This window comes from Microtus ochrogaster, linkage group LG4 (genome assembly GCF_000317375.1).
Source record: "Microtus ochrogaster isolate Prairie Vole_2 linkage group LG4, MicOch1.0, whole genome shotgun sequence".
In the NCBI taxonomy this organism is placed as follows: Eukaryota; Metazoa; Chordata; class Mammalia; order Rodentia; family Cricetidae; genus Microtus; species Microtus ochrogaster.
The window spans coordinates 34,952,795-34,977,171 of record NC_022030.1 but is presented as its reverse complement, the minus strand read 5'-3'; the positions used below and the strand labels follow the sequence as shown (position 1 = coordinate 34,977,171).

At 47.9% G+C, this 24,377-nt stretch overlaps 1 protein-coding gene across 1 annotated transcript in view; it reads left to right on the top strand.

The window, feature by feature from the left end:
• The window catches only part of Farp2 (FERM, ARH/RhoGEF and pleckstrin domain protein 2), a 112,456-nt gene that overhangs the window by 78,133 nt on the left and 9,946 nt on the right, over positions 1-24,377 (top strand). The window contains exons 14-20 of the mRNA XM_005361371.2: positions 10,832-11,001; positions 16,028-16,117; positions 16,504-16,637; positions 17,261-17,342; positions 19,531-19,768; positions 21,646-21,776; positions 23,615-23,683. Coding sequence (XP_005361428.1) covers positions 10,832-11,001; positions 16,028-16,117; positions 16,504-16,637; positions 17,261-17,342; positions 19,531-19,768; positions 21,646-21,776; positions 23,615-23,683 — 914 coding nt within the window. The remainder of the gene's footprint in view (positions 1-10,831; positions 11,002-16,027; positions 16,118-16,503; positions 16,638-17,260; positions 17,343-19,530; positions 19,769-21,645; positions 21,777-23,614; positions 23,684-24,377) is intronic.

Here is a 24,377-nt window from a genome sequence, read left to right as displayed (position 1 = left end):
CTTGGATTTGTGTTTGGGGAAGAACTAGTATGTATCATCTTTAAACTGTTCTTGAACCTTAGTATTCACATGGTTGCTGAAGACGACCCTGCTCCCTCATTGCCACTTACCCAGTGTACTGTGAAGCAGCTAGGTTGTCATTCGTGATTTTTGGCTGGCTGGTTGGTCTTATTTTCTGAGACCCTGTATCCAAGGCTATCTAGCCAAAGATATCTTGGTCCTCTACCTCCACATCTAGAACACTGGGATTACAAGCGTACCTGCTATCACACATCCAGTTTTTGAGGTGCTGAGGGTTGAACTCAACACTCATTTGTTTTCTAAGCAAGCCCACCCTCATAGCAGGTCAAGTATAGGAGGGGTAGAGCTGACTCTACTACCAGGCTTGGGTGACTACTTCATGGTAAAGCTAGTGCTGATGGAAAGGGTCATTCCCTTCAGACAGGCAAGGACCTCCTCCTCTAAGTCAGTTTTCCACACTCTTCCCTTAGAGAGTCACAGTGAAGTCTGTTGTCACCATCTTCTGGTAGGCCTCCTATAAAGTGAATTTTGTTGTTGTTTTTTTTTTTTTATTTCTACTAATGGAACCTCACTTTCTGTAGATAATTCCTTCATGAGGAATGTTTCCAAAATATTCAAAACCAAAAGAAATATAATAAACCTGTTCTCCCCGTTCAGTCCCCACCCACATCAGCATTGCTGGTATTGGGCACACCTACTCTGTCTCTTTTCTTCTAGTTTGTCTGCAGTGCTGGGTGTTGAACCTGGGCTCTTTGCAGTTCTGCCTACCACCAGCTCTATCCAGTCTGCTGTTACCATTTATGCTGAGGCACGCTCTTGCTTAACTGCCCGGGCAGGCCTTGGGCTTGTGATCTTCTTGCTGTAGCCTCCTCAGTGTTGGGATTATAGGTGTTTACTGCCGTCCTTTGCCTTTTCCAATTGGGACTGTAGCATTTTAAAGAAGCTTATTATACCTTTCTTTAGAATTCTGAAAGTATTTCTGAAACACAAGGTACACTCTACATGAGCCTACACACTCATTATCGTATAAAATGATAGTTCCCTGCTATAACCCAATGCTGAGAATGTACTTAAATTACCCAGTGATCTTCAGAGTGCTTGGGCATGGCGCACACCTGCAATCCTAGCATTTTGGAAGTGGAGGGAAGAGGCTCTTGAGTTAAGGCCAGCCTGGGCTACATGGTGAAATCCTGTCTCAAAAAGTGACAAGCCAGTTAGTGTTTGACTGTTCAAGTCAGGAGACAGACATGGCCTGCCTTCTATGTCTGCTTGTTACGTTTCAGTCATCCCCTATTTTTAGGGTGTGCCCTGTAGGGAAAGCCAGGCGAGTGATGCTGCCTCCGGTCCCAAAGCCTGGACTGGCACCCAGGAGGCCAGGCAGGTATGATAGCAGTTTCTGTAGCTCCACATGACATGACCTCCAGTGGACAAGGAGTAAGGCAGCTTTGGTACGAGCCTGGCGTCCCAGGTACTCCATGGGTGGCACTAGTACAGGGTCACTTTTTGGCGTAATGTGGAGACATTTTAAACAAGTTTTTTTAATGGAGTGTTGCTACTTCCTCAGCTGTGCCTTCTTCTGAGTTCCTGTTCGCACTGTCCTGACCTCCCCTCCTAAGGAGTCGCAGTGGGCAGGTGCTCAGCCTAGAGCCCAGGGTGCCATAGCTGTCACAGATCTCTCCTCCCTGCTCTTGAGCTACGGTGCCGCTCTCACCTTGGGAGAAGCTGCAGTTTGGCCGGAAGCCACTCAGCCCAGAATGTGCACTGAGCCTTTCTTTGGTTTGGCTGCCTGTGTCATCAGTGGCTGCAATGTGGGGGTGTGGCCCATGTAACCAGTGGCTGGGAAGGATGCAGAGACTGAGGGAGGTGAGTTCATAGCCTTGAGCAGCATGTCCTGGTCTGGAACAGCTCCTCAGAGTGAGTTTTCCAGTGCTCAGTCTGCTGGTTTCCTTAGTTATATCCAGAACTTCTTAAAGGGCATAGGCTCCTGTTAAGGCTGTCCTCGTGATTTTTAGGATGGGTAGAAAGGAAACCCAGGTAGAGAGCTGTCACAGCCAGTGTGTCCGTGCAGAAAGGTGACAGTGGTCAGGTCTGTCTGTGTAAATAATAGTAACCAGTGTGTCAGTGTTTATAGGGAACAAGAATGTGGCTGTCCCCTGCAGTACAAGGCCACCATCAAGCAGTATCTATTCTAACCATTAAGTCCACCTCTAACAATGTACTCTGCTTTAGATACATTTTTATTAGTTACCAAGTCTATTTTTATATTAAGATCCCAAAGTCTCAGTATTTTATATAAGCCACTTGAATATTTGAAGACTAACAATACTTACATGGCAGCGAGACTGTTCATACTAGAGATGTGTAGGGTTCTGCATTGCATAGGCTTCTGATCCATTAGGTATGGCCATGTGCCTTTTTACACGGCAGAGGCGTTAGGTCTGGCATTAGATTAGAATGCCCTGTCTTCATTAGCACTTGTGTTTTATTTAGTGCAAATGACCAAGGGATGGGCACTAGCACATCCAGGAATGTAACATGAAAACTATTGACATGCCCAGTGATTCCATCCTTTCCGATGGCTTTCGTGCACAGGTATATGTTCATTTTTTCATGTAATCTCCCCTGTAATCTGCCTGAGTAATGATTGTATTGTGTCACCCTCACTGTGGTTATGACAACACAGCAATGTGCACACACATGTTCTTAACTCTTAATGTGTTTATGTGCCAGTTGATGCTGATAGTTCCTGTAGATCTTCACGGTACACTCATTCCCTCCAGTTCCTAGAACAGCAGAAAGTTCATTACTGGAACAGTTACTTCATTATCAGTGTAGTATTCAGTGGTTAATGTTTTGTTCTCAAGTCCATGGCTTTGCATCTGCCATGGTCTCACTTTGGCTCTTGTCGCAGGGCTACTTATGCAAAAGACACTGCTGCAGGTGGCAGGTGTTACCTCCTTCCTTGAAGTCGCCAATGCCAGTGTCCACTAGTGCACAAAGCTCTGTCTTCTGGGTGAAAGCGTATACATTGACTCTTCTAGGAAATGGAGAGAAGTGGAGCTGGGGTTTCTTTATGCATTCGAACTTGTTGATGCTTTAAAGAGACATTTCAATTGTCTGGTTTGTGGTACTTATCAAATCTGTTTTCTATTGAAATCACCATTTATAAATTTGCAGATATGTACTGACAATTTTTAATTGTTTATTCAATAAAATGAGGAAATATTTCCTACGAATTTTTAAATGGGCTTTTTAGCTTTCTTTCCCTCTACTTAAGAGTTTTGATTTATATAGGTTGCAGATTATTTCACATACTAAATTAATCCTTGAAACAAGCAAGTATTTATGCAAACCTTCACTGATGTTTCTTTCATGGGCTCCTGAGCACCAAACAGGCTGTGTGGTGCTTGCATAGATTGCATCGCTGTGGCTGTGGGTAGTGATATCTGTATTGAAGGCCAGCGGTTGGGTGTAGCATCTTGCTTCCTCTGTCTTAGCATTCTTTCAATACCTTTCTGTTGTTGTCTGATATGGTTAACATGGCCAGTGTGGCAGAGGAGATGGAGGAGCCTGTGCAGCATGCTTAGACCATGTACCACACTTGAAGGCACAAGCCTCAACCTGCCATCTTCAGTGTCAAGCACACTGTGCAGGAAGTGCTGCTGACCCCGATAGCTGAGCGCTAGGACATCTTTTCAGTGTGCTCCCACAGGGACGAGACCTGTCCCGGAGTGCAGTGCTTATTCCCTAGAGCTCAGTGGTCTCAAGCAGGTTTTTCTCGAGCTACAAACTTGAACTTCCCATTCATCTAACAGGTTTTCTGCTTTCTGCTTGGAGGACCATACTTTTCTGGCCCCTTGCATCCTTGGGGGGCTCAGGGACCTTGATGCCACCTTCTGGGCAGCAGTGGCCAGAAACACTTTGACTCTTTGAGGTGTTGGGAGTACAGAGTCACAGGTCCAGGCACCAGTGATTAGGCCCCCAGAGTCCAGCCTCTGTTTCTCTCCACAGAACAGAGGCTTGGGCAGCAGCACTTATGGGAGACAGTCCGTGGTGGCAGTCACCTCTCACAGAAAAGAGACTAGTCTCAGGAACTCAGGTCTCCTGTCGCACAGGCCTACTCCCTGCCGACACCTTGACTGTCCAGCACCTGCTGCACATGAATGAAGTGATGACCTAGTGTGTGGGTCTCTAGGGAGAAAACTGACATAAACGAGCTGCTGTGTTCTGGCTCAGGGCTTTGTGTACCATCTGACCTGAGTTAGCGCCCCATCTGATGGAGACGGTAAAGCCAGCGAGGTCCTTACTTTTCTTTGATTGATTTGGTTTGGTTTGGTTTGGTTTTTCGAGACAGGGTTTCTCTGTAGTTTTGGAGTCTGTCCCAAAACTAGCTCATGTAGACCAGGCTGGCTGTGAACTCACAGAGACCCGCCTGCCTCTGCCTCCCGAGTGCTGGGATTAAAGGCGTGCGCCACCACCTCCTGGCAAACTCTGATAAGACCCACTCAGTAGACTCACTATATTTGACTTGTCACAGGCTCTAAAGGTTTTAGGCAAAAGTATGTTTTTGGATCTGGAGGGGTTTGTTTTCTGTTTTAGATCTGATCATACCTGTTAGGTAAATGCTCTGCCAGTAAGCTATACCCTTCCCCCACCCAAGAATAGGTCCACTAAAACGAAACTATCAAAGTCTATGTGCAGGAGTAAACCACATAACCTGGCAGTGCTGTGCCTCTTCTTCCCTTCCCCTCCTCCTCCCTCCCCTCTGTAATTAAAGAACTTAAGTTGGTGTTCTGTGCAGTGTTAAGCCCCAACAAGCATGAAATTGCCTGACATGAGCTACAGGAGAGTCCGCCTCAGGCTCGGCTCTCACTGCTGTCCCCTGGGTGCACTTGCCAGGACGTTCTACCAGGTCACGTTTGGGGAACTCTGACTTTGTTGGCCACAGGATCACCAGTTCTTTGTTGGAATTCACTTACTTGCTCAGGTAATGAGTCTCACTGACGTCACACAAGTGTGCTTGTATTTTGTCTGTGGCAGTCTGTCCAGCTCTAGTAATAAAACCCCCTTCTTCCCAGGTGGAGCACGCCTTCAGCCCACTGTCTCAGTTGCTTCAGTCTGATTTCTTGACAGCCTGAAGGAAGATCCAGCTACCTCGATGGTTTCTGCAGCTTTATCGTTTTCTCTTGTGACATTCTCGTGAACAAAGTTGAGAGCCACACACCATCATGGTGACAGCGCTAATACAGGATAGGTAGACACTGGAGCTGTTCCAGGTTGATCTGGCAGTTGATGGTGGCTTCCACGTCCTGGTAGGGGGTCTGGCACACCTGCCACGGGGATAGTGAGCACCCTGGTGTGGTTCTGAGAAGGCTGCTGGGGGCAATACTGGAGGGGCAAAGGGCTGCTGGCTCTGGGCTGTGGGCCTGGTGGGGCTGACTCATAAAGCCATAGTGACCATTGGGAAGAAAGTCCTTGTCTTCCTTATCTCCTCATCAAGGTAGGGAGGCACTGTTAATGATTCCACCACCTTCCACTTGTTTTCAACCAGATTCTGTTTGTAAAAGTGGATCATGACACTCGCCTGGTAGCAAAGCCAGAAACAGTGTTTGTGAACTCATCAAATGCCCATTTACCTGTTTGCATCACGCAGTCAGTTGGGGTGGGCAGGGGGGGTCTTCCTTTCTGAAACTGACAGTCTACCATTCAAGCCATAGTTTCTCTCCCTTGTGCTTCTTAGACTCAAATTAACCTTCAACTTGACCTTAAGATTTGCTGAATAGGATCTGATGCTGTGCTGTGAGGCAGATATGTTCAAGACTGTTAAAGAGTTCTTAAAAAGAACTTAAAGGTATGAAATAAAAGTACATTTTCTTTTCTCTCTAAATGTGAAGTCCTTTTTCATCATCTTCCATCTCTAGTTAGATGAACAAAAGCAATTGTCTTGAAGGAAAAGTGAAGGTAAGCACAAAAGAATTTAAATAACATTTCAAAAATCATCAGATGTACTTTGAGAATTCTTAGGAGATAAACCACCTGCCAGAAAGGCTGACTGCTGACAGTTTGAAGTAAGTGTTAAGTGCCCTGTGACGACAAGTTTGTACCTCTGAGAGAATGTTCAATGACACCCCCACCTCCAGCCTGTGCAGCAGCGTCTCCCAGTGGACCGTGGGATCTGTCCTCACAGAAATGTAGAGTTCAGAGCTGCTCTTTATACTGTTTTGGAACTGAAGAATCCCTTCTCTGCAGCTAAAGTTGGTCCTTCACACGACAGCAGGAGGGTTGAATGTTCTGAGTGTGGGCATATACATCAAGAGCTGGGGATGAGTTGAGTTTTTTAACGGATTCCGTGGCTCAGCACAATACTGATTTACTCTCGCTACTGCCGATGAGAGGAACTTCGGTGTTTCTGCAGATACTTAAGATGACTCTGTGGTGAAATGTCAGTTACCATAAAACATTACATAGCACGTAAAACTATACTTAAGACAACTTCAGCCATGCATTCTTTTTACACCTGTAATTCCAGTACTCAAGAAGTAGAAGCAGGAAGATCAGGGAGTTTGGAGAGCAGCCTGAGCTACTTGTGGAGCCTGTCTACAAAACAAAACGAAGTATGTCTGAGTAATAAGAGGGCTTTCAATGGAAGAACTGTTAGGCCAATTGTCTTTCACGCCAGGAAACACTGAGTCTCAGAACCTAAATGGCACTGACTTCATGCTGTCTTTGTCACTTCCGGAAAGCATCCTGGCTAGCCACCCTTCAACATGCATACACGCATGTGCGTGCGCGTACACATACACACACACACACACACACACACACACGCTGTGTACGATAGTGGCTCCAGCTGAAAATGCTGCCAGGACAGACACCACTGTGCTGACAGAGCTCAGAAGACACACCCACACTCACGTTTAGACAAACTTTATGTTTATTGCCAGTTACTTGACAAAACATTTCCTCATAGTTTTTGGTAGAATAGTGGCAGTGGTGGAGTGTGTGTGGGTGTGTTTGCTGGGGGTCAAATTGAGGACCTTGCAAGTGCTGGAGAAGTATTCTACTAAGTCCCAGACCCAGATTATTTAACACCTGATGGTCTTTATTTGTATAATTTCAAGAATAATTTAGAAATTTTTCTCTCACAAGTTTAACTGTAAAAAAAAAAATTCAGGGCACCTTGTGGATTATTCACTAAATTTTGAGTTGATAACTTTTATAATATATAAAATATGTACAGTGATACTATCAAGTGATTTTTAACTGCCATAAAACCAAAAGTAGTTTACACTAACCCTAATCCATCCCAAAGTGGAGTCTCCCCTCTTTATAGGGTGCTTACTAAAAGGCCGGTTGCTGGCAGTGCATCTCCTGCCTTCATGGCTGTTTCCATCACGTTGGCTGCACGTTCCTGCTGACCCTACCAGCATCCCAGAAGTGCGCTGCTTGATGGTGCCTAAAGCACACCATTCTGCATGTTCCGCACATCCTGCTACTAAAAATGTCCAATTTTGTGACGATCTTTTCAAAAAGATTTATTTTTATTTTATGTTTATGAATGTTTTTCCTGCATGTATATATCTATGCCCTACATGCACGCATGGTGCCCACAGGGGTCAGAATAGGGCGTCAGATCCACTGGAGCTCGTGTTACAGGCAGTTGTGAACCACCATGTGGGTGCTGGGAACCAAGCCTGGGTCCTCTGGAACAGGAGCAAATGCTCTTAACCACCAAACCATCCTTCCAGCCTTTATGGTAGCCCGTCTTGTTTTGTCTGGTTTTGGATTTGTTCTGAGGGGTGGGGAGTGTGTTTTGTTTTGTTTTGAGATGGGGCTTGCTGTGGAGCCCAGCTGACTTATAATTGTTAGGATTGCAGGCTGGCCCGTGCTCTATATTGCTTTGTAGTCCAGGAACTTTTTAATTGTCCTCTAGAACTTTCTCTAGACGTAATATCTTCAAGTGTGATGCTAGGAGGAGCATTAGAGACATGGGTAAAGTGGTGGTCTCTTGTTTTTGGGAGGAGTTTTTTTGTTACTTTTGGGTTTTTTTTTTGTTTAGTTTTTTAATTTTTTTATTTAAAAAGTTTTTTAAAAAAACTTTTAAAGAGTTTTTACATGCCAACCATGGTTCCCGTTTTGCTCTCCTTCGTTTTCCCCCCACCCAGCTCCCATCCACTCCTCAGAAAGGGTGAGGCTTCCCATGGGGAGTCAATGAAGTCTGGCATATCAAGTCGCAGTAGGACCAAGCCCACCCCCACTCCCCCAAATCGAAGCTGAGCAAGGTGTCTATCCATAAGGAATGGGCTCCAAAAAGCCAGTTCATGCACTAGGGATAAATCCTGGTCCCACTGCCAGTAGCCCCACAGACTGCCCAAGCCACAGAACTGTTATTCACATTCAGAGGACCTAGTTTGGTTCCATGCAGGTTCCCCAGCTGTCAGTCCAGAGTCAGGGAGCTTCCACTAGCTCAGGTGAGCTGTCTCATCATAGTCTTGACCCCTTTGCTCATATAATCCCTCCTCCCTCTTTTCAACTGGACTCTGGGAGCTCAGCCCAGTGCTTAGCTATAGATCTCTGCATCTACTTCTATCAGTTACTGAATGAAGGTTCTATGATGACAATTAGGGTGGTTATCTATCTGATTACAGGGGAGGACCAGGTCAGGCACCCTCCACTATTGCGAGGAGTCTTAGCTGGGGTCATCCTTGTGGATTCCTGGGAGTTTCCATAGCACCAGATTCCTCCCTAACCCCATAATGGCTCCCTCTATTAAGATTTCCTTGCTCTCCCTCTCTGTCCCTCTCCCAACTCAACCATCCCATTCCCTTCTGTTCTCCTCTCCCCCCTTCATCCTACCTCCCCCTTGCACTCCCAATTTATTTAGGAGATCTTATCTTTTCCAGGGCATTCATGCATGTCTCTCTTAGGGTCCTCCTTGTTACCCGGCTTCTCAGGGATTATGGATTGTAGCCTAGGTATCCTTTTCTTGTTTTTTTTTTGTTTTTGTTTGTTTGTTTTGCGGGGGGAAGTTTGTTTTGTTTTGAGACAGGGTTTCTCTATGTAGCTGTAACTGTCCAAGAACTCACTCCATAGTTCAGACTGGCCTCGAACTCAGAGATCCTCCTGTCTCTAGTTCCGCAAGTGCTGGAATTAAAGGTATGCAGCACCATCTCTTGGCTCTTAAAATGTGGTCTTTGATTTTCTTTTTATAATTGAATGTAAAACATCACAACTATATTTTAAACAGTATAAAGTGTAAGTTAGACATAGCTTCTAGATTTTCTCTGAATTTTAATTTCATAAAAGGACCTCATGCAGTTCTGACTTACCATCAACAAAGAGTTTGAAGCATAACCCTTAACTGGTGCATCTATGGGATGTGCTCCACATAGGGAATAGCGCACAGTTGAGGGCAGCGGAGGAGGTCGGCTCCACTCTGATTGAAATGCAGCGGCAGATACAACTTTTCATCACTAATGTTGTCTAGCATGTTTAAATACGTAATAAAGCAAATTTTAATAAACTGGTTGTTAAACTTTCATATAGTAACATCGTCTAGGTTTTCTATGTCAATAAATGCTTTCTCCTGCCTTCAGCTATGACTTGTCAACCATTTCAGAGCAGAGCTCTATCAGAACGCTGTCAGAGCGCCTTCAAACTCCCCGGTAGCAGGCGAGGTCCTTGCGGCCGCTGACTTTGTCAATGTGAAAATAAGGACCTCCTCTGCTCCAGCTTGGTACAACAGAGGCTGCCCTGCCCAGGGCTTGTGCCCGTCCGTGCTCCTGTTCTCATTGGGATCTTTAAGCTCAATAACCAAGGCTTAGTCTTATAAACTGGTCGCTACAGACTATGAGGATCTTCCTTTGAAAGGGGTGGAGGGGGGAGGCCAGGTACTGTGGTGTCCCTGAAACCACACTTAATAGTCATAGTTAGGAAAAATGTCCGGAGTTTCTAATAGCATTTGAATTTCTCCTGAACAATACCATTTGAAGTTATGGTGCAGTCTGTCTGTCATCCAGGCATTCAGGATGTGGAAGCAAGAGGGTAAGGAGGTATATTTAAATGTATCTCTAAATTTGGCATTTAATAATTGTTGGTTTCCCATAGGGAAATATGAGAATCCTTTGACAAGAAATTAGGGAATTTTCCTTTTTTATATGTGTGACAGGATGTTACTTTGTTGCCCAGGCTGGCCTTAAATTCATGATCATCCTGCCTCTGCCTCCTAAGGAAATTTCAGTATTATAAATTGTCAGGTGAATTATGCTTCATCATTGACCTCCTAGGAAGCTGGCTGAAATTCTAGGCTATTCAAAAGCAAATACTGTTTTAATAAGGAGAGGAGTTGAGTACTAGTCTCTTATTTTGGTATGAGAAACCAGCAGGAAGAGAAAAAACACTCATTAGTGAAAAGGGCAGCAACCAGAAGATGGAACTGTGAAATGAGCAGCTTCATGTATTCAGCTTTGTAATGACTCGGCAGTGACACAGGCCAAAACCTCGGTGTGCCTGCCAGGCGGGCAGCATGTGAGGCACGGGCCTCTGCCATCCTTGGCCTCCGGGGAGCCTTGCTTCACAGGCCTGTGGTGTTTGATTTACCCAGGAGGAGTCACACCATGTGCTGGTCTCTGATACTGGGCAGAATAGCCATCACCACGCTTCCTTTGGTGTCGTGTCTAGGAGTGCAGGTGACAGACCACACACGTTCTCCATAAAAGCTATTGCAGCACGAGGTTTGCAATCTAGCGCGAGGGAGGCCGACCTCACAGCTGTTCTCATTTTTGCTCCATCCTACTTCGTTCGTTTCCAGGCTTTTCTGTGGATAGCCCTCAGCCTTCTCCCTCCAGCCCGAAGAGCCAGCTGAGGCAGAGCCCTGAGCTTCAGGCCTCTCTGAGCACAACTGAGCAGGGCCCGTCCCCTGTTCTCAGCCCTGTCCTCAGTACAGCCAGGACGGACAACCAAGAAGAGCAGAAACACAAGGTGGGCCACTCTTGAGACTGATGGTGCTGATGGATGCAAACCTTTACCGGGGAGCCCCGGGGTGGCCAGGAAAAGACACTCACACCCCATAAGCCCCTGGCAGAACATCAACAGAACCCCTTTCTGAGACACTGTTATTCTTAGAAGTCAGAGCTCCATGTAAACACACTTTCCCTTGTTTGGGTAACAGGCCGTTTTGGCATCCATGGTTCCGAGTGTTAGGCTGGATCCCGAAGATGAGTGGGAAAGAGGCAGGCTAATTCCCTGCAGGGGTCACTGCCTCTCCTCTTTTGTTTCACTCCTACCCGTTCCTTCCTTTCTACTTCCTTATAGGTGAGTAACTTGGAGATCCCGTTGCAAAAGAAAGGTTGGTTGGGGTTCAAGAAGTTCTTTTATCAGAGACTTCCTGGATGATAAAGGGACCTGGCCAACATTAGAGAGAATGCCTGAGGTGGGGGGTCCTGGGCTTTGTGACGTGACATGACATGGTGTTCCTATAGGTCTCTGTAGTGAGGGCACGTTTGGAATGTCCAGTAGAGAACGAACAAGCAGAAGATCCCACTTACTCCTAGGTGCCAGGGACAACCAGTTTGCCTTAAGGTAGCCAGCCTGGAGTTGTCTCCAGTACCATCGCAGAAAATTGCCATCCTTGCAGGGCCTGTGTTCCCTGTTTGTATTTGCTGTCTCTCACTGTAACAGGAACACCCGAGACAGGTCAATTATGAAGACACAAATTTTATTTTGTCTCACCCTGCGGGTGGTTTTAGCCCCTGGTCTGCTGCTCTGCTGTCTGGGCCCCAGAGAGGCTGTCTTGATAGGAGCTCGTGGTGGAACGACCGTTTGTTTCATGGCCGGGACATGAAAGAGAAACAGGACCGCACCCCACTAACCCCTTTGGGGACTTTCCTGCCCCCACTGGGTCCCACCTGAAGTTCACCACTTTCCCATATTGCCAAATAGGAGACCAAGTATTTCAACATGTCGGCCTTTCAGAAACAGTCCAAACCCAAACTATAGCAAGATTTTAGCCTAATTATGCAGAGAGTAGCAAGGCCTGTGGGACATTTGAGACACCTTCGCAGGGAGGGCAAGACCCATTTCCACACGCTGTGAGACAGGCCACTCCCTTCTCTGTGCCCAGGGATCCTCTGGGACCCCACCTTCCCTGGGAGAAGGCCTTTGAACCAGATGAGGGAGCTGGCTACTAGGTGGCTATCCTGGAGGCCTGCCGGCAAGAGGTGGCCTACTTGCAGGACTAGGATCAGCCTGCGGTGAGATCACTCCAACTTCATTGGCCACATGTGTTTGGCATGAACACAATTGTCTTATGGCCATTTTTATTTATTTTGGAAACCTAATAATCTATTTCATCATTTCCTTGGTACAAAAAAAAGTGGATTGAGGAAACTGTTTTTAACACTGGATGTTAACGTTACCACGTTATCAAAACAAAACAAAAAAAGCTAGTTGATTCTTCATCTGAGATGGTTGAGCTCAGTGTGTAATCCTAAGAGAAGGTGTCGGTCACCACGACAACCTGAAAGCAACACCCTTCCCAGGCCCTGTGGGTCAAGGTCACCTCTAGCCTTCACTGATACATGCCTTCCAGGAGGTGGTAGCTGCTTAACCGAAGATGGAGGTAGATCCACAGCAGCCCTGAGATTCAACTCTGGTCTGGCAACTGTACAGTCCCAAATATCTAAGTCGACCTAATAAAGCTAGGATCAAGCAGAGCTGAGCTCCCAGGGGCAGAGATTGCCAGGTCCATCACAGACCCACAGAAGTAGCTGGAGTTGACCTGAAGGTAGCTTTCCATCAGAGTCTCCTACTCTTCTGACTGGAAATCAAAAGCCACCGTTGACAGTCTTGAAGACTCACCCTGGGCAGCATCTGTCCCTTTTGGTTGTACCTATGGGCGTGAGTTAGAGCTGCACTGCCCCATCCATGCCCTGGCCTGGTCGGACTTTTATCTGGCTGCTCAGCTGTGAGGAATAAGGAATGGATGGCCCTCCACGCCTGCTGGTGGGAGCAGGAGCCAGCCTTCCCCTTTGTTCCACTGCCTTCCACTTGACACTTTTTATTGTATTTATGTATATGAGTGTTTCATTTGTATGTATGTATGTGTACCACATACATGCAGTGACCACAGAGGCACAGAAAGCATCAGATCCCCAGGAAATGAAGTTACAGTGATTGTGAGGCACCATGTAGAGGCTGGGAGTTGAACCCGAGTCCTCTGGAAGAGCAGCCAGTGCTCTGAACACTGAGCTGTTTCTCTGGCCTCACATAGAGCAGGGTTTTTTTTCTTCCTTTTTAATAGAGGCTGGTGAAGATGAGCAGGATTCAGAAGGCAAGATTGCTAAAAGATGGCAGAAGTGTTTCTCTTTGTGCTTGTGTGGGTCTGAGAAATGGTGCTATCCTGTGGTGGCAGGTGGCGAAGATGGGTGGATGGTGCTGTCCCCACCTGTCTCTCGCCAGCGGGTCAGCTTGCTTGGGTTTGATTAGGTCATTCTAGAACAGGGGCAGGGCGGTTGGTGGCTTGTCGCCATCAGTGGCACCTGCAGAAAGAGTTTCTGTTGATGCTCTTGAGACTGCTCTGGTAGGTTTTCTTCACACAGTGAGGAGCTGGTCTGGGGCTCTGGACCTGGTTTCTATAACATGTGAACAGTTAGGGTGTGCTTTTGAGTTTCAGACAAAGATAATTGCCATGAAGAGGTCACCTTCCCTGACATGTTTGTCCCAGGCCAAGGCCAGAATTATGCAAAACTGGCAAGCAGAACCTCTGTCCTGCTGTGAGAAAGGCTGGAGTAACCCAGCTCTCACTGCTGAAAGTTCATGACATACGTATACCAAACCAGGGAGAGATGAGACTCTTTTTAAAGATGCCATTGGATTAGGATTTAAAAAAAAATAGTTTTATGACACAGAATACAAAAACAAAAACAAAACCACATTGTGGAAGGTTGTAAAACTAAGTGAGCTCTCCTGGGAGAGAAAGACCACACTCCAGGAACAACATGAAGAGACCAAGGGGTGGAACCAGGGATCCAGGCTATGACGTTGCTCCCAGCCATTTGAGAAGAGCTGATGGAAATGTTGAACATGACTCCCAGGGAGAGAATGGCAGGACTTGGCTCTGCAGGATGTTGGCAGTGCCCTGGTGTGTGTCTGTGATGATAGAAGACACCGCGTTCTATGAGCTCCAGGATACATAAGATGAGCGCGCACACACACACACACACACACACACACACACACACACACACACACACACACACACATTACTCCTTTATTCCAGGGACCATGAGAGAATACTGAAGCGTGTGTTGAACTACAGCAGGCACAGAAAAGAAGATGTGATCCCCAAACACGGGCGTTTATTGAGATCGCCTTGGCCCCTTGCTTCTTTTTATGCAGCTTGGGAAGCATATCACAGGCTATCCTGGGGCAAACTTAGTCTGTTCTTCCTCCCAGAACTGCCTCAACCTCTCCCCCCTCTGGTGGTGACTGCTGATCTTTCCCTTGACTTGAGCCAGAATTTGTTGTAGTCGTTCTTGCTGTGTCTGTCAGTCACACATCACATTCACACCAACACCATCTCACTGGACTTGTGCAGAGGCCTCTTGAGACTCTCGTCTGTCCCTCCAGGCCAGCTTGCATCCTGCTTGCACACATATCAGAGTGCACACACACTGACCCCCAACACTCCGGAACCGCAAAGGCCAGATGACTTGCTTTCATCCCCCTTTCTTATCCCACATCACTTTCTGTGCCTTGACATTTGTCCTGTCTGCTGGCCTGGGAGCTCCACCCACTCCATGTGAATCTGTGGCCTGATCACATTCATTGCAGCCTCCAGCACTTCCGCCCAGTGCTCTCCATGACCGTGTTCTGCCGTGATTTGCAGCCCCTCATTGACTTGAGTTTTGTGTTTGCACATTAGACAGAGCCCTGATGGAGATTCACGAACCCCCTGGACAGGTTCATCTTGGGTCCCGTTCTAGCAAGCATAAGGGGAGCTGCTGAGAGCTGAGCCTGGAGGTGGACCTGAGGTCCTCTTCTGCACACAGGAAGTGTGCCAGCCAGCTCAGTGCCTTGTCATAGGCACACTCAAAAGACACCAGGAGGTTTTTGTTGTTACTTTTATGAGCTAAGTTTAATTATTCTTTTAATTTTTAAATTTTTATGCTGAGCCTTATCTCCAGCCCAAGTTTAATTATTTTAATCACATATGTTCTTATCTATTTTTATTATACGTTTGTGACATGTTTATATGTGCCATGTGCATGCAGTGCCCAGAGAAGCCACCAGGTGTCTCCTGAAGCTGGAGTCATAGGTGGTTGTCTGCCGTCATGTAAGTGCTGGGATTTGAACCCGTTCCTCTGGAAGAGCAGTCAGAACTCTTAACCACTGTGCCATCTTTCCAGCCCTTCATCACATACATACATGTTTAAACATACACTCATGGTTTCCTCATGGTTCCTTATCTTTTAACCAGCTTCATCAATGGCAGTGATAAAGGATCATAGTTTCACCGCAAAACCAGTAATAAGCTTCGGTTCTGTTCACATATATTGATATTTGAATAGCAATTATTTTTCTAAGGAATGGTGTACAGTGATATAATGAGGACGGTGTGTTGAGAGAAATGTAGCTGGGCTTAATTGGACGTGTTTACTTACAAGCAGATCAGGCTAGCGAGATGGCTCTGTAGTTAAGCGTCCTTGCTGATTTTACAGAGGACCCCGATTCAGTTTCCAGCACCTACATTGGGTGGCTCTCACCCACTTGTAACTGAAATCCTGTGGCCCCTTCTAGCCTCTGCATGAACTTGTACACACACAGTACACAAACATACATTCAGGCATACACATACACCAATAAAACCAACCTTTCTTTTCCAGTAAATCCCTCTAGGAATTGTGGCAGGAGTTTCTAAAATGTTACAAGCCTCGGGCTCTCCCTGCGTGTGGAAGGGTAACATGTCCCCCAGAAGTGTGCTCACGTTCCTCTCTGCCTCTTTCAGCACCTGCCAGAAGACAAGGCCTATTTCATAGCCAAGGAGATTCTCGCTACAGAACGAACATATGTGAAAGATTTAGAAGTCATTACTGTGGTATGGAACCTTAGTCCTTGATCATTTTTTATTTCCTTAATATGCTTTATGTATAAACACAGAGGCGCCACCCTGAGAAGTATCTTTGGCAGTCTTGAGACCGACTTACGTAAATTCTGTTGGCTCTACTTGCCTTCCAGCGCGATGTCTAAGTCATGTTAAAATCTGATGTCTTCAGTTTTTGTAACGCTGTAAGGCTAAGAATGTATCTGTCTGAAAGCTCTGACCTAGGATTGGCTTGTTTGCATTTGGAAATTATACAGTCAATAAAGAGGGGACGTGGAATGCTGGTTTAAGCTCTTCTTATAAACTGGAGGAGCTTTGCTTGGTGTCATGAGGTCACAGCTCTCTGCTGAGCCTCTCACCAGGCCAAACTCCTCCCATAGTGGTTCCGAAGTCTGGTGATCAAGGAGGATGCCATGCCTGCCGCCCTGATGACCCTGCTCTTCTCCAACATCGATCCCATCTACGAGTTCCATCGAGGCTTCCTGCACGAGGTGGAGCAGAGGCTGGCTCTCTGGTAACCGTAGTGTACAGCAGATGGTGCTATTTCCTTACCTCCCTCCGCAGGAGACCCCACCTTCTGAAGCCTCAGCCTGGATGGCTCCCACACTGCTGGCTCCTTGGCTGGGGGCCTGGACCAGCAGCCCCTGAGTCCGGAACTCTCCCTGGGAAGCACCCACCCTTGACACCAGCCCTTGCCTCAGGAAGTCCCCCCTTCAGAAGCTAATTCAGAACAGCCATTATTTCACTGACGTGTATTTCAAAATCCTATTGGGCAAGCTAGAATAAACTTTAATAACAATGCATTTTATCTATCCTATTCCAGAGAAGGGACTAGAGCAAGTTAAAAAGGAAAGGAATCTGTTTTCACCTGGTTGCCATCGTATTTAGAGAAATGCAGTCATTGTTGCTGTTAAGTTCTTTCCACCTGGAAATTCCTTGTCATTCTGAGTGTGACTGCTGGGTGTGGTGATGGATCCTATAAACCCAGCAGCAAGGAGACAGAGACAGGAGAATCACACGTGGGGCCAGCTCCAGCTACACAGTCAGACCCTGTGTCAGGGAAAGGACTGTGACTACCACAACATGTTACCGTGAAATTGTCTTGAATGTATAAACCTTCTTGTTCCTTTAATCCAGGGAAGGGCCCTCCAGTGCCCATTTAAAAGGTGATGATCAACAAATTGGGGACATCCTCCTCAGGAACATGCGTCAGTTAAAGGTACGGTATGGCGGGTTTGTGCGGGAACTCCAGGCTTAGAGTAAATCTGTTATGGAAATATGTCTGTTGTTCTTGCAACAGTGTCCCCACCACAGCAGCCTTCCCAAGGACAAGCTCATCTCACCGTTCTCCACAGCAGGGACCCTGAGGAGAGGGTTCTTGTCGCCCAAATGCTCCACTCAGGACTTTTCAAAACTGTTCCCTGAACAGCACTGCACATTTAATAGCAGTGTTGTCTTGACGGTGTTCCTCAGAACAGTAAACACACAGCCTGTCTCAGGGTTTTCCTGGAAGGGGTTTGCTTCAGAATGGGGGTCTCCTTAGAACGTGGTTCCCCTAGAATACTAGGACTCACAAGAGCCTAAGAACAGACGTTCTTAGAGCAGGGTTCCTTCAGAGTATAATTCCTGCAAGGGTGCCCTCAAAACAAAATCCCCAGAACAAGGTTTTACCAACGAAGATGTGCTTAAAACAAAGGCCTCTCGGAGAAAAGAGAACGTTTTCCTCAGAAGCAACTCTTCTCAGAACATGGTTTCAGGAGGGGCTTGTTCAATACTGAACCACCTCTCCTTAGGTCTCCCTTCAGAATGTCTTTCCCCAAAATAGTATTTCCCTCGAGTGGCCTTACCACCTCAGGACAGCTGTTTTCTAAACATGGTTCCCCTCAGAACAGAGTTCCATAGAACAGTGTTCTTCTAGAAGGGTGTTTGTTTCCTCTCAGAATGATGTTCTCAGAATTAAGGGTCCCCCAGTACAGTGTCCTGCCAATTGCAGCACTCTCAGGACAACATCCCAGGCCAGAGAGACAGCTCAGTGGTCAGAGTTCTCGTAGTACCTACAGAGGACCTGGGCTGGGTTCCCAGGACCCACAGTGTCTCACAACCATCTGTAACTCCAGTTCCGATGCATCTGGCGTCCCCTTCTGAGAGGGCATGGTGGTGTACACCCTCAATCCCAGTACTTGGGAAGTAGAGGCAGGAAGAGCCAGGGTCAGGAGAAGATGAGGCTTTCCCCAGGAAAGGGGGTTCATTCCCCTCAATATGATTATCTTTTCCCCCTCCCTCAGAAATAAGTTCCTTCAGAGTAGGATTTCCTGTTTGCGGTGTTTTGCTCTGAGTGGGGTCCCCACAGCAGGGCTCCCTTCAGAGCACCTTTCCCTCCAGAACAGTATTTCTCATGACGTAATTTCTTTCTTTTTCACTTTTCTTTTGTTTGTTTGTTTGGTTGGTTTTTGGTTTTTTGAGACAGGGTTTCTTTGTGTAACTGGCTCTCCTGGAACTCACTTTGTAGAGCAGGCTGGCATTGAACTCAGAGATCCGCCTGTCTCTGTCTCCCAAGTGCTGGGATTAGAGGTGTGTGCCACCACTGCCTGGCTACTCAATATAACTTCTTAAAGCCATGTTTCCCACAGAGCAGGTTCCTCTGGGAGTATCATTCTTCCAAAACATTTCCCTAGACAGCTTACCAACCAAACAATGCCCTTCAGAATCAGGTTTTTTCAGAATATCTTTCTCTAACACACTTACCCTTGGGACAGAGCCCTCTGAATCAGGCTCCCATGAAAGCAGCCGCCCTCAGAGCAGTAATTTTTTAGAGAAGCAAGCCTCAATACATGCATTTTCAGCGCAGCACTGCCCTCAGCAGGGCCCCCTAGAACCATGCTTTTATCTAGTACAGAATTCTCCCCAGACGCTGTGCCTAAAACAGAATCCCCTCCGCCCACTGCTGCCTTTCCAGTAGCCTGCCCCTCCACACAGCGATCCTTCAGTTTCCCAAAACATGGTTGCTCCCTCTCTCCAGTAACCCAGTCAGCACTGAACCTGGGCAGAGCTCAAATGGAGTTTCATTCTTGCCTGGTACTCAGTGTGTCCCATAAGGTGAGCTCTGGCTCTCCTAGCCTCTGAGGGTCATTCTTTATCCATAAATGGAGGAAAGGGAGGGAGGACCAGCTGAGGAGGAGCCCTGACCCCTGGGAACGAAGTGAGGTACACACTGGGATAGAGTCTGAAATGGGGAAGTGGGGAGACAGAGAAACTCTGGCTTGTACCTACCACACTGCGCATCCCTGTTATGCCCTGTCAGCATTTCCAGCATCCCCAGTCCACGGCGGATGAGCTGCCAAACCGGGCCCAGCCAGGCTTACCATCATGCCTCTCCACCCAAGTGCTGTCCTTTGGTGTCTCGATAGGAGTTTACCAGCTACTTCCAAAGACACGACGAGGTCCTAACAGAACTGGAAAAGGCCACAAAACACTGCAAGAAGCTGGAGGCCGCCTACAAAGAGTTCGAGCTCCAGAAGGTCTGCTACCTGCCTCTCAACACCTTCCTGCTGAAGCCCGTGCAGAGGCTGGTGCACTACCGCCTGCTGCTGAGCCGCCTGTGTGCTCACTACGCCCCTGGGCACCGGGACTATGCCGACTGCCATGGTGAGTGAGGCCTTGCGGCCCCGAGGGCAGCACGCGCGGTGTTAGACACCACTGGCTCTGCCCAGAGCGGCGGCCAGCCCCAGTGCTCACTGCTGGCTGTTGGCTTTTGCCCAGCTGCTTCAGAGAAGCGGGTTCTGGGCTGAACCCATGGAGTGGGGTACTGTAACCAAGGTGGCCTCCTGCTGTCAAGGTCTCTCACGCAAGGGCACTGGGGGATGGGGCACATCCTAGAATGACCTCTTTATGTGAGTGTTTCTGGCTTGGAAGACTTGACTCTAAGACTTAGCAAATGTTTGAGCCAAGCAGCCTGTTGGAAGTTTCTGACTTATGTGAATCGTAATTTTCTATTTGTTAAAGGGACAAAAGAATAAAGTCTAAATCTTGTCATTTACAAATAGAAATTTTAGTTACAGCATCAGTTAGTACAAGAAGAGTCTGTCTATAAATGACTGAAATTGTCATTAAAATATAATTAGTTGGGAATGGTGGCCCACGGATGTAATGTGATCCTATCTACTTGGAAGGTTGAGGCAGAAGGACAATTGGAGTCCATGCAGGAGGATACATGGAGTCCTCGAAAGAGGGCCACTGGAGCCCAGGAAAGAGGGCCACTGCAGCCCAGGCAGGAGGATGCCTGAAGTACAAGCAGGAGGGTCACTGGAATTCCAGGTGGCAGAGTCACTGAAGTCCTCAGTAGCTGGAGTTACGGAGGGTTTATGAGATGCCATGTGGGTGCGGGAAATGAACCTGGGTCCTCTCTGTATGAGGAGTCAGTGCTCTCAACCTCTGACCTATCTCTCCAGCCCCCAGGCTTGCAGAGGCAGAACAAGGCAATGCAGATGCCCAGAGTCTGCAGACAGCAGCTGCCATGGCTTGTGTGAGGCTGTGGTCATTGCTGTCTGCAGAGCAGTTATAGAAGGATCTGTTTACGATTGTCAAGGATGATGAATTCCGGTGTGTTCCTCTCTTGGTTGGCTTGTGCTTCTGAAAGCCACAAGCACCCTATAAAGAACACTAGCTGTCCTTGGTTCCATGAAGTCCCTGTCAGGGTGGGTCTGAGGATAAGGGGTGTGAGTCAGGGCTGCAGACCTTGTCAGATGCTCGCAGAGCGGGGATCCATGAGTGAGGCACTACAGTTGAGTGTACAGGAAGAGGGTCCTGGCAGCTGGAGAAATGGCTCCGTGCTTAAGAGCACTCGCTGCTCTTGCAGAGGACCTGGGTTTGGTTCCCAGCATCCATGTCTGGAGACGTATGGTCTCCTGTAGCTCCAGCTCCAAGGGATCCAGTGTTCTTGTCTACACTCTGAGGATTTCTGCAGTCAGGTGTGTACACAGTCACGTACAACCACACACACATATACACAAAAAAATAAAATTTCTTCTAAAAGAGATGAGAACAGTTCCCACTAGTGGTCTGGCAGGTAAGAGAGGTCGCTGCGCTAGGGACAGCAGAGGGCAGGACTGGGTGAGCAACTGATTCCAGCCAGTGTCGCCTCCTCAGGGCTGGTGTCGAGTTCACGTTCATCTTAGTGAGTGTCTTCCTGTTTATTGACGTCTTACATTTGCTTCAGGTGAGTGTCTGTTACCAGAAAGAAGTAAGTCACTTCAGACATTGAAGGATCTCCTTCAGGGACTAACAGTGCTTTGCACTGCTTCCCGAACCTGCCCCGTTAAGGCATAGTGTTGGCCGGTGACCCCTGACCCCCTTGGGTTCTGCAGGGACTGAACTTGGACAGGAGCTTGTGCCAGTGGGCCAGAGCCCTGCAAGGAGTCTGCAGTGCCTCCAAATAAAGGCACCCTAGAAAATACTGGCTCTTCCACAAGGCAGAGACTGGGGGGTCTTGTTCAGGGTTTGAACTGGGGGACCTCTCCACACAGAGGCACTGAAGGCCATCACAGAAGTGACCACCGGGCTCCAGCACAGCCTCACCCAGCTAGAAAACCTCCAGAAGCTGACGGAGCTGCAGCGGGACCTGGTTGGTGTAGAAAACCTCATTGCTCCTGGAAGGGTGAGTGGCCATACCTGGGAAAGATTTTATGCCTGTTCTTTAATTGAATTTTACTAATGTAGCATAAGACTTGCCCTTTTAAAGTACGTAATCCAGTGACTTTGCATGCACTCAGTTAATGTAGCCATCATCACCAATTGGGGACATTTTCCCAGAAAGAAACCCCAAGACCCATTAGTTGTGGGTCCCCGTTCTGGTAGCAGGGAGCACAGAAGAGCCCCTCACAGGTACTGGGAGAAACGCCTCAAGACGGCACAGTAGCAGGAATGGTGGCTCACATCCGAATCCCACACTCAGGGCTGGGCTGCAGGCTGTGGATTTTGAGGCCCATTTAGCTGCATCATGAGATTTCATCTCAGAATCTGAAATGGGAAGCAACAGGATCGTACCTGAGGGATTTTCTCCCCTTCTCTGGCTTTGTCTTTCTATCATTTATACTACTAAAACTTTTCATTTTAATGACCCTGAAGTCCTCTTTAGTTGTGCATGCCTTAGGTATCATATACCAGAAGATGTGTCCTAACCCAGTTAGTCACCTATAGGTTTTCTTCTAAGAGTTTTCTTATCTTTTCCCTTTGATAGGGTCTTATGTAACCCAGGCAGACCTCAAATTCGCTGTGTATTTAAGGGTGACCCTGAACTTCTGTTCCTTCTGTCCTGCTACCTGCACCTCCTGACTGATGGGACTGCAGTGTGCGCCACTGCACTAGGCTTATGTGGTAGCGGGGATGGAACCCGCTTGCCGAGTACGCACCGGCTGAGCCGCATGCCCAGCCTTCCGGCCCAGTTAGTCCAGTGTTATTCCTTTGCACACATATCAGCTACCCTGGCACATTTGTTGAATTGTCTGGTCCTCCTTATGAAAGTTAAGAAGCCCCATAGACGTGTGGGCTTCTTTCTGGACCTTGAGTTCCATCGCATGAGTTGGCGTGTCTCTTGCCTGTGTACTAGATGCTTTCTTTGCTCTGGACTCAGTACCGTTGACGCAAAGAGCAAGCAAGCTTAGTAACTAGCCCTACTAAGTGCTAACCACTACAGAAGTTCACGTACAGGTGGTACACCTTCCTGTCTCCGAGGAGAAAATCTCACTAGGGCTGTTTTCATCTTATGTCAATAATCGTGTCGTTCACTCTGTGTGCCTTGGTGGATGGGTGCTGTGCCCACCCCGGCTTCAGTCATTTTGTTCAGATGGGCTCCTGTTCTCACTTTATAGCCTTGGTTGGCCTGGCTATGAGTTTGTCAACCAGGCTGGCCACAAACTCATAGAGATCCTCATACCCCTGCCTCCTAAGTACAGGGATTAAAGGCGTGTGCCACCATGCTTGGCTTCTTGACTTTCTGAGCCTTTGTGGCCTTTATTCAGTGCAGGGTAGCGAACTGGAGCCGCCCAGTGTTGGCCGAGACTGTCTCTTCTCAAACCTGCCTCTGCCCAGCCTTTCCCACAGCAGAACTCAAATGGACTCTTGATGGCCTCGTTTCCCAGTGTCTCTCACTAGCGAGTACCTCTTGGTTCCCACGTCTCAGGGCAGGTAGATGACTGGGACCAGGTTGGTACCAGGCTAGGACGTGGGTAACTAGGGTAGAGTAGGGTGACTCTCCCAGAGGGCTGCCACTCAGCAGGGCTTAAAGAAGCCAGAGAGGCTGGCAAGATAGGCTCAGCTGGAAGGGGTGTGCGTGTAGGTTGGCACCCTGGTTTAATCCTATAGCCCACGAAGTGGCAGGAGAGAGCCAGTACTGATAGTTGTCTTCTGACCCTCACACGTATGCCATGGTTACTGTTGGCTCCCATGACCTTTGCCCCTTGCATCCCTGCTCACAGGAACCTGGTTGTCTTTTAGGAGTTCATCCGTGAGGGCTGCCTTCACAAGCTCACCAAGAAGGGCCTGCAGCAGAGGATGTTTTTCCTGGTATGTTTCCCATTGGGCCCCAAACTGCATCTCCACTCTGGGAAGAATCGGCGGGTAAAGTCTGTCAGGAAAGTTGGCCCGCTGCCTGCTGGCTCCGTCCCTGGGATGGCAGCTCAGGCACCTGGGAACTCAGGCTGTCTCTCAAGAGTGAGCAATAGGAAGCAGCCACTTTGCCCGCGCTGCCTGTTTGTTCCTAGTCCACGTTCTGGGAGGGCAAGCAAGGCTAACACAGAGATGTCCATGTGGCTAGCCTAGTGGCAGCCAGGGGCCTTCAGTGCTGCCCAGAAACTTGGGTACAGAGGACCTGACCATGTGTCCTCATCTTACCAGGTTTCTTTCTTTCTTCCTTTTGGGGACGGTGTGGTTTTAAGACAAGGTTTCTCTGTGTAGCTCTGGCTGTCCTGGAACTCATTCTCTAAACCAGGCTGGCCTCGAACTCACAGAGACCTGCCTGCCTCTGCCTCCCGAGTGCTGGGATTAAACGTGTGCGCCATCACCACCCAGCCTTACCAGGTTTCTTTTCCAAGTTCCCCAGACTTGATCCACACAGGGAAGGAGCCAACTGCCTGCACCAGCTAGAGCTCCTGGCTGCTTCTACCAGCTAGGCCCCCAGTTCTGCTAGCTCATGTGACTACTGCATATATCTGGTCGAAAAGGATCAAAGGAACAAACTTTTCCCTCAATAATTTCCAAT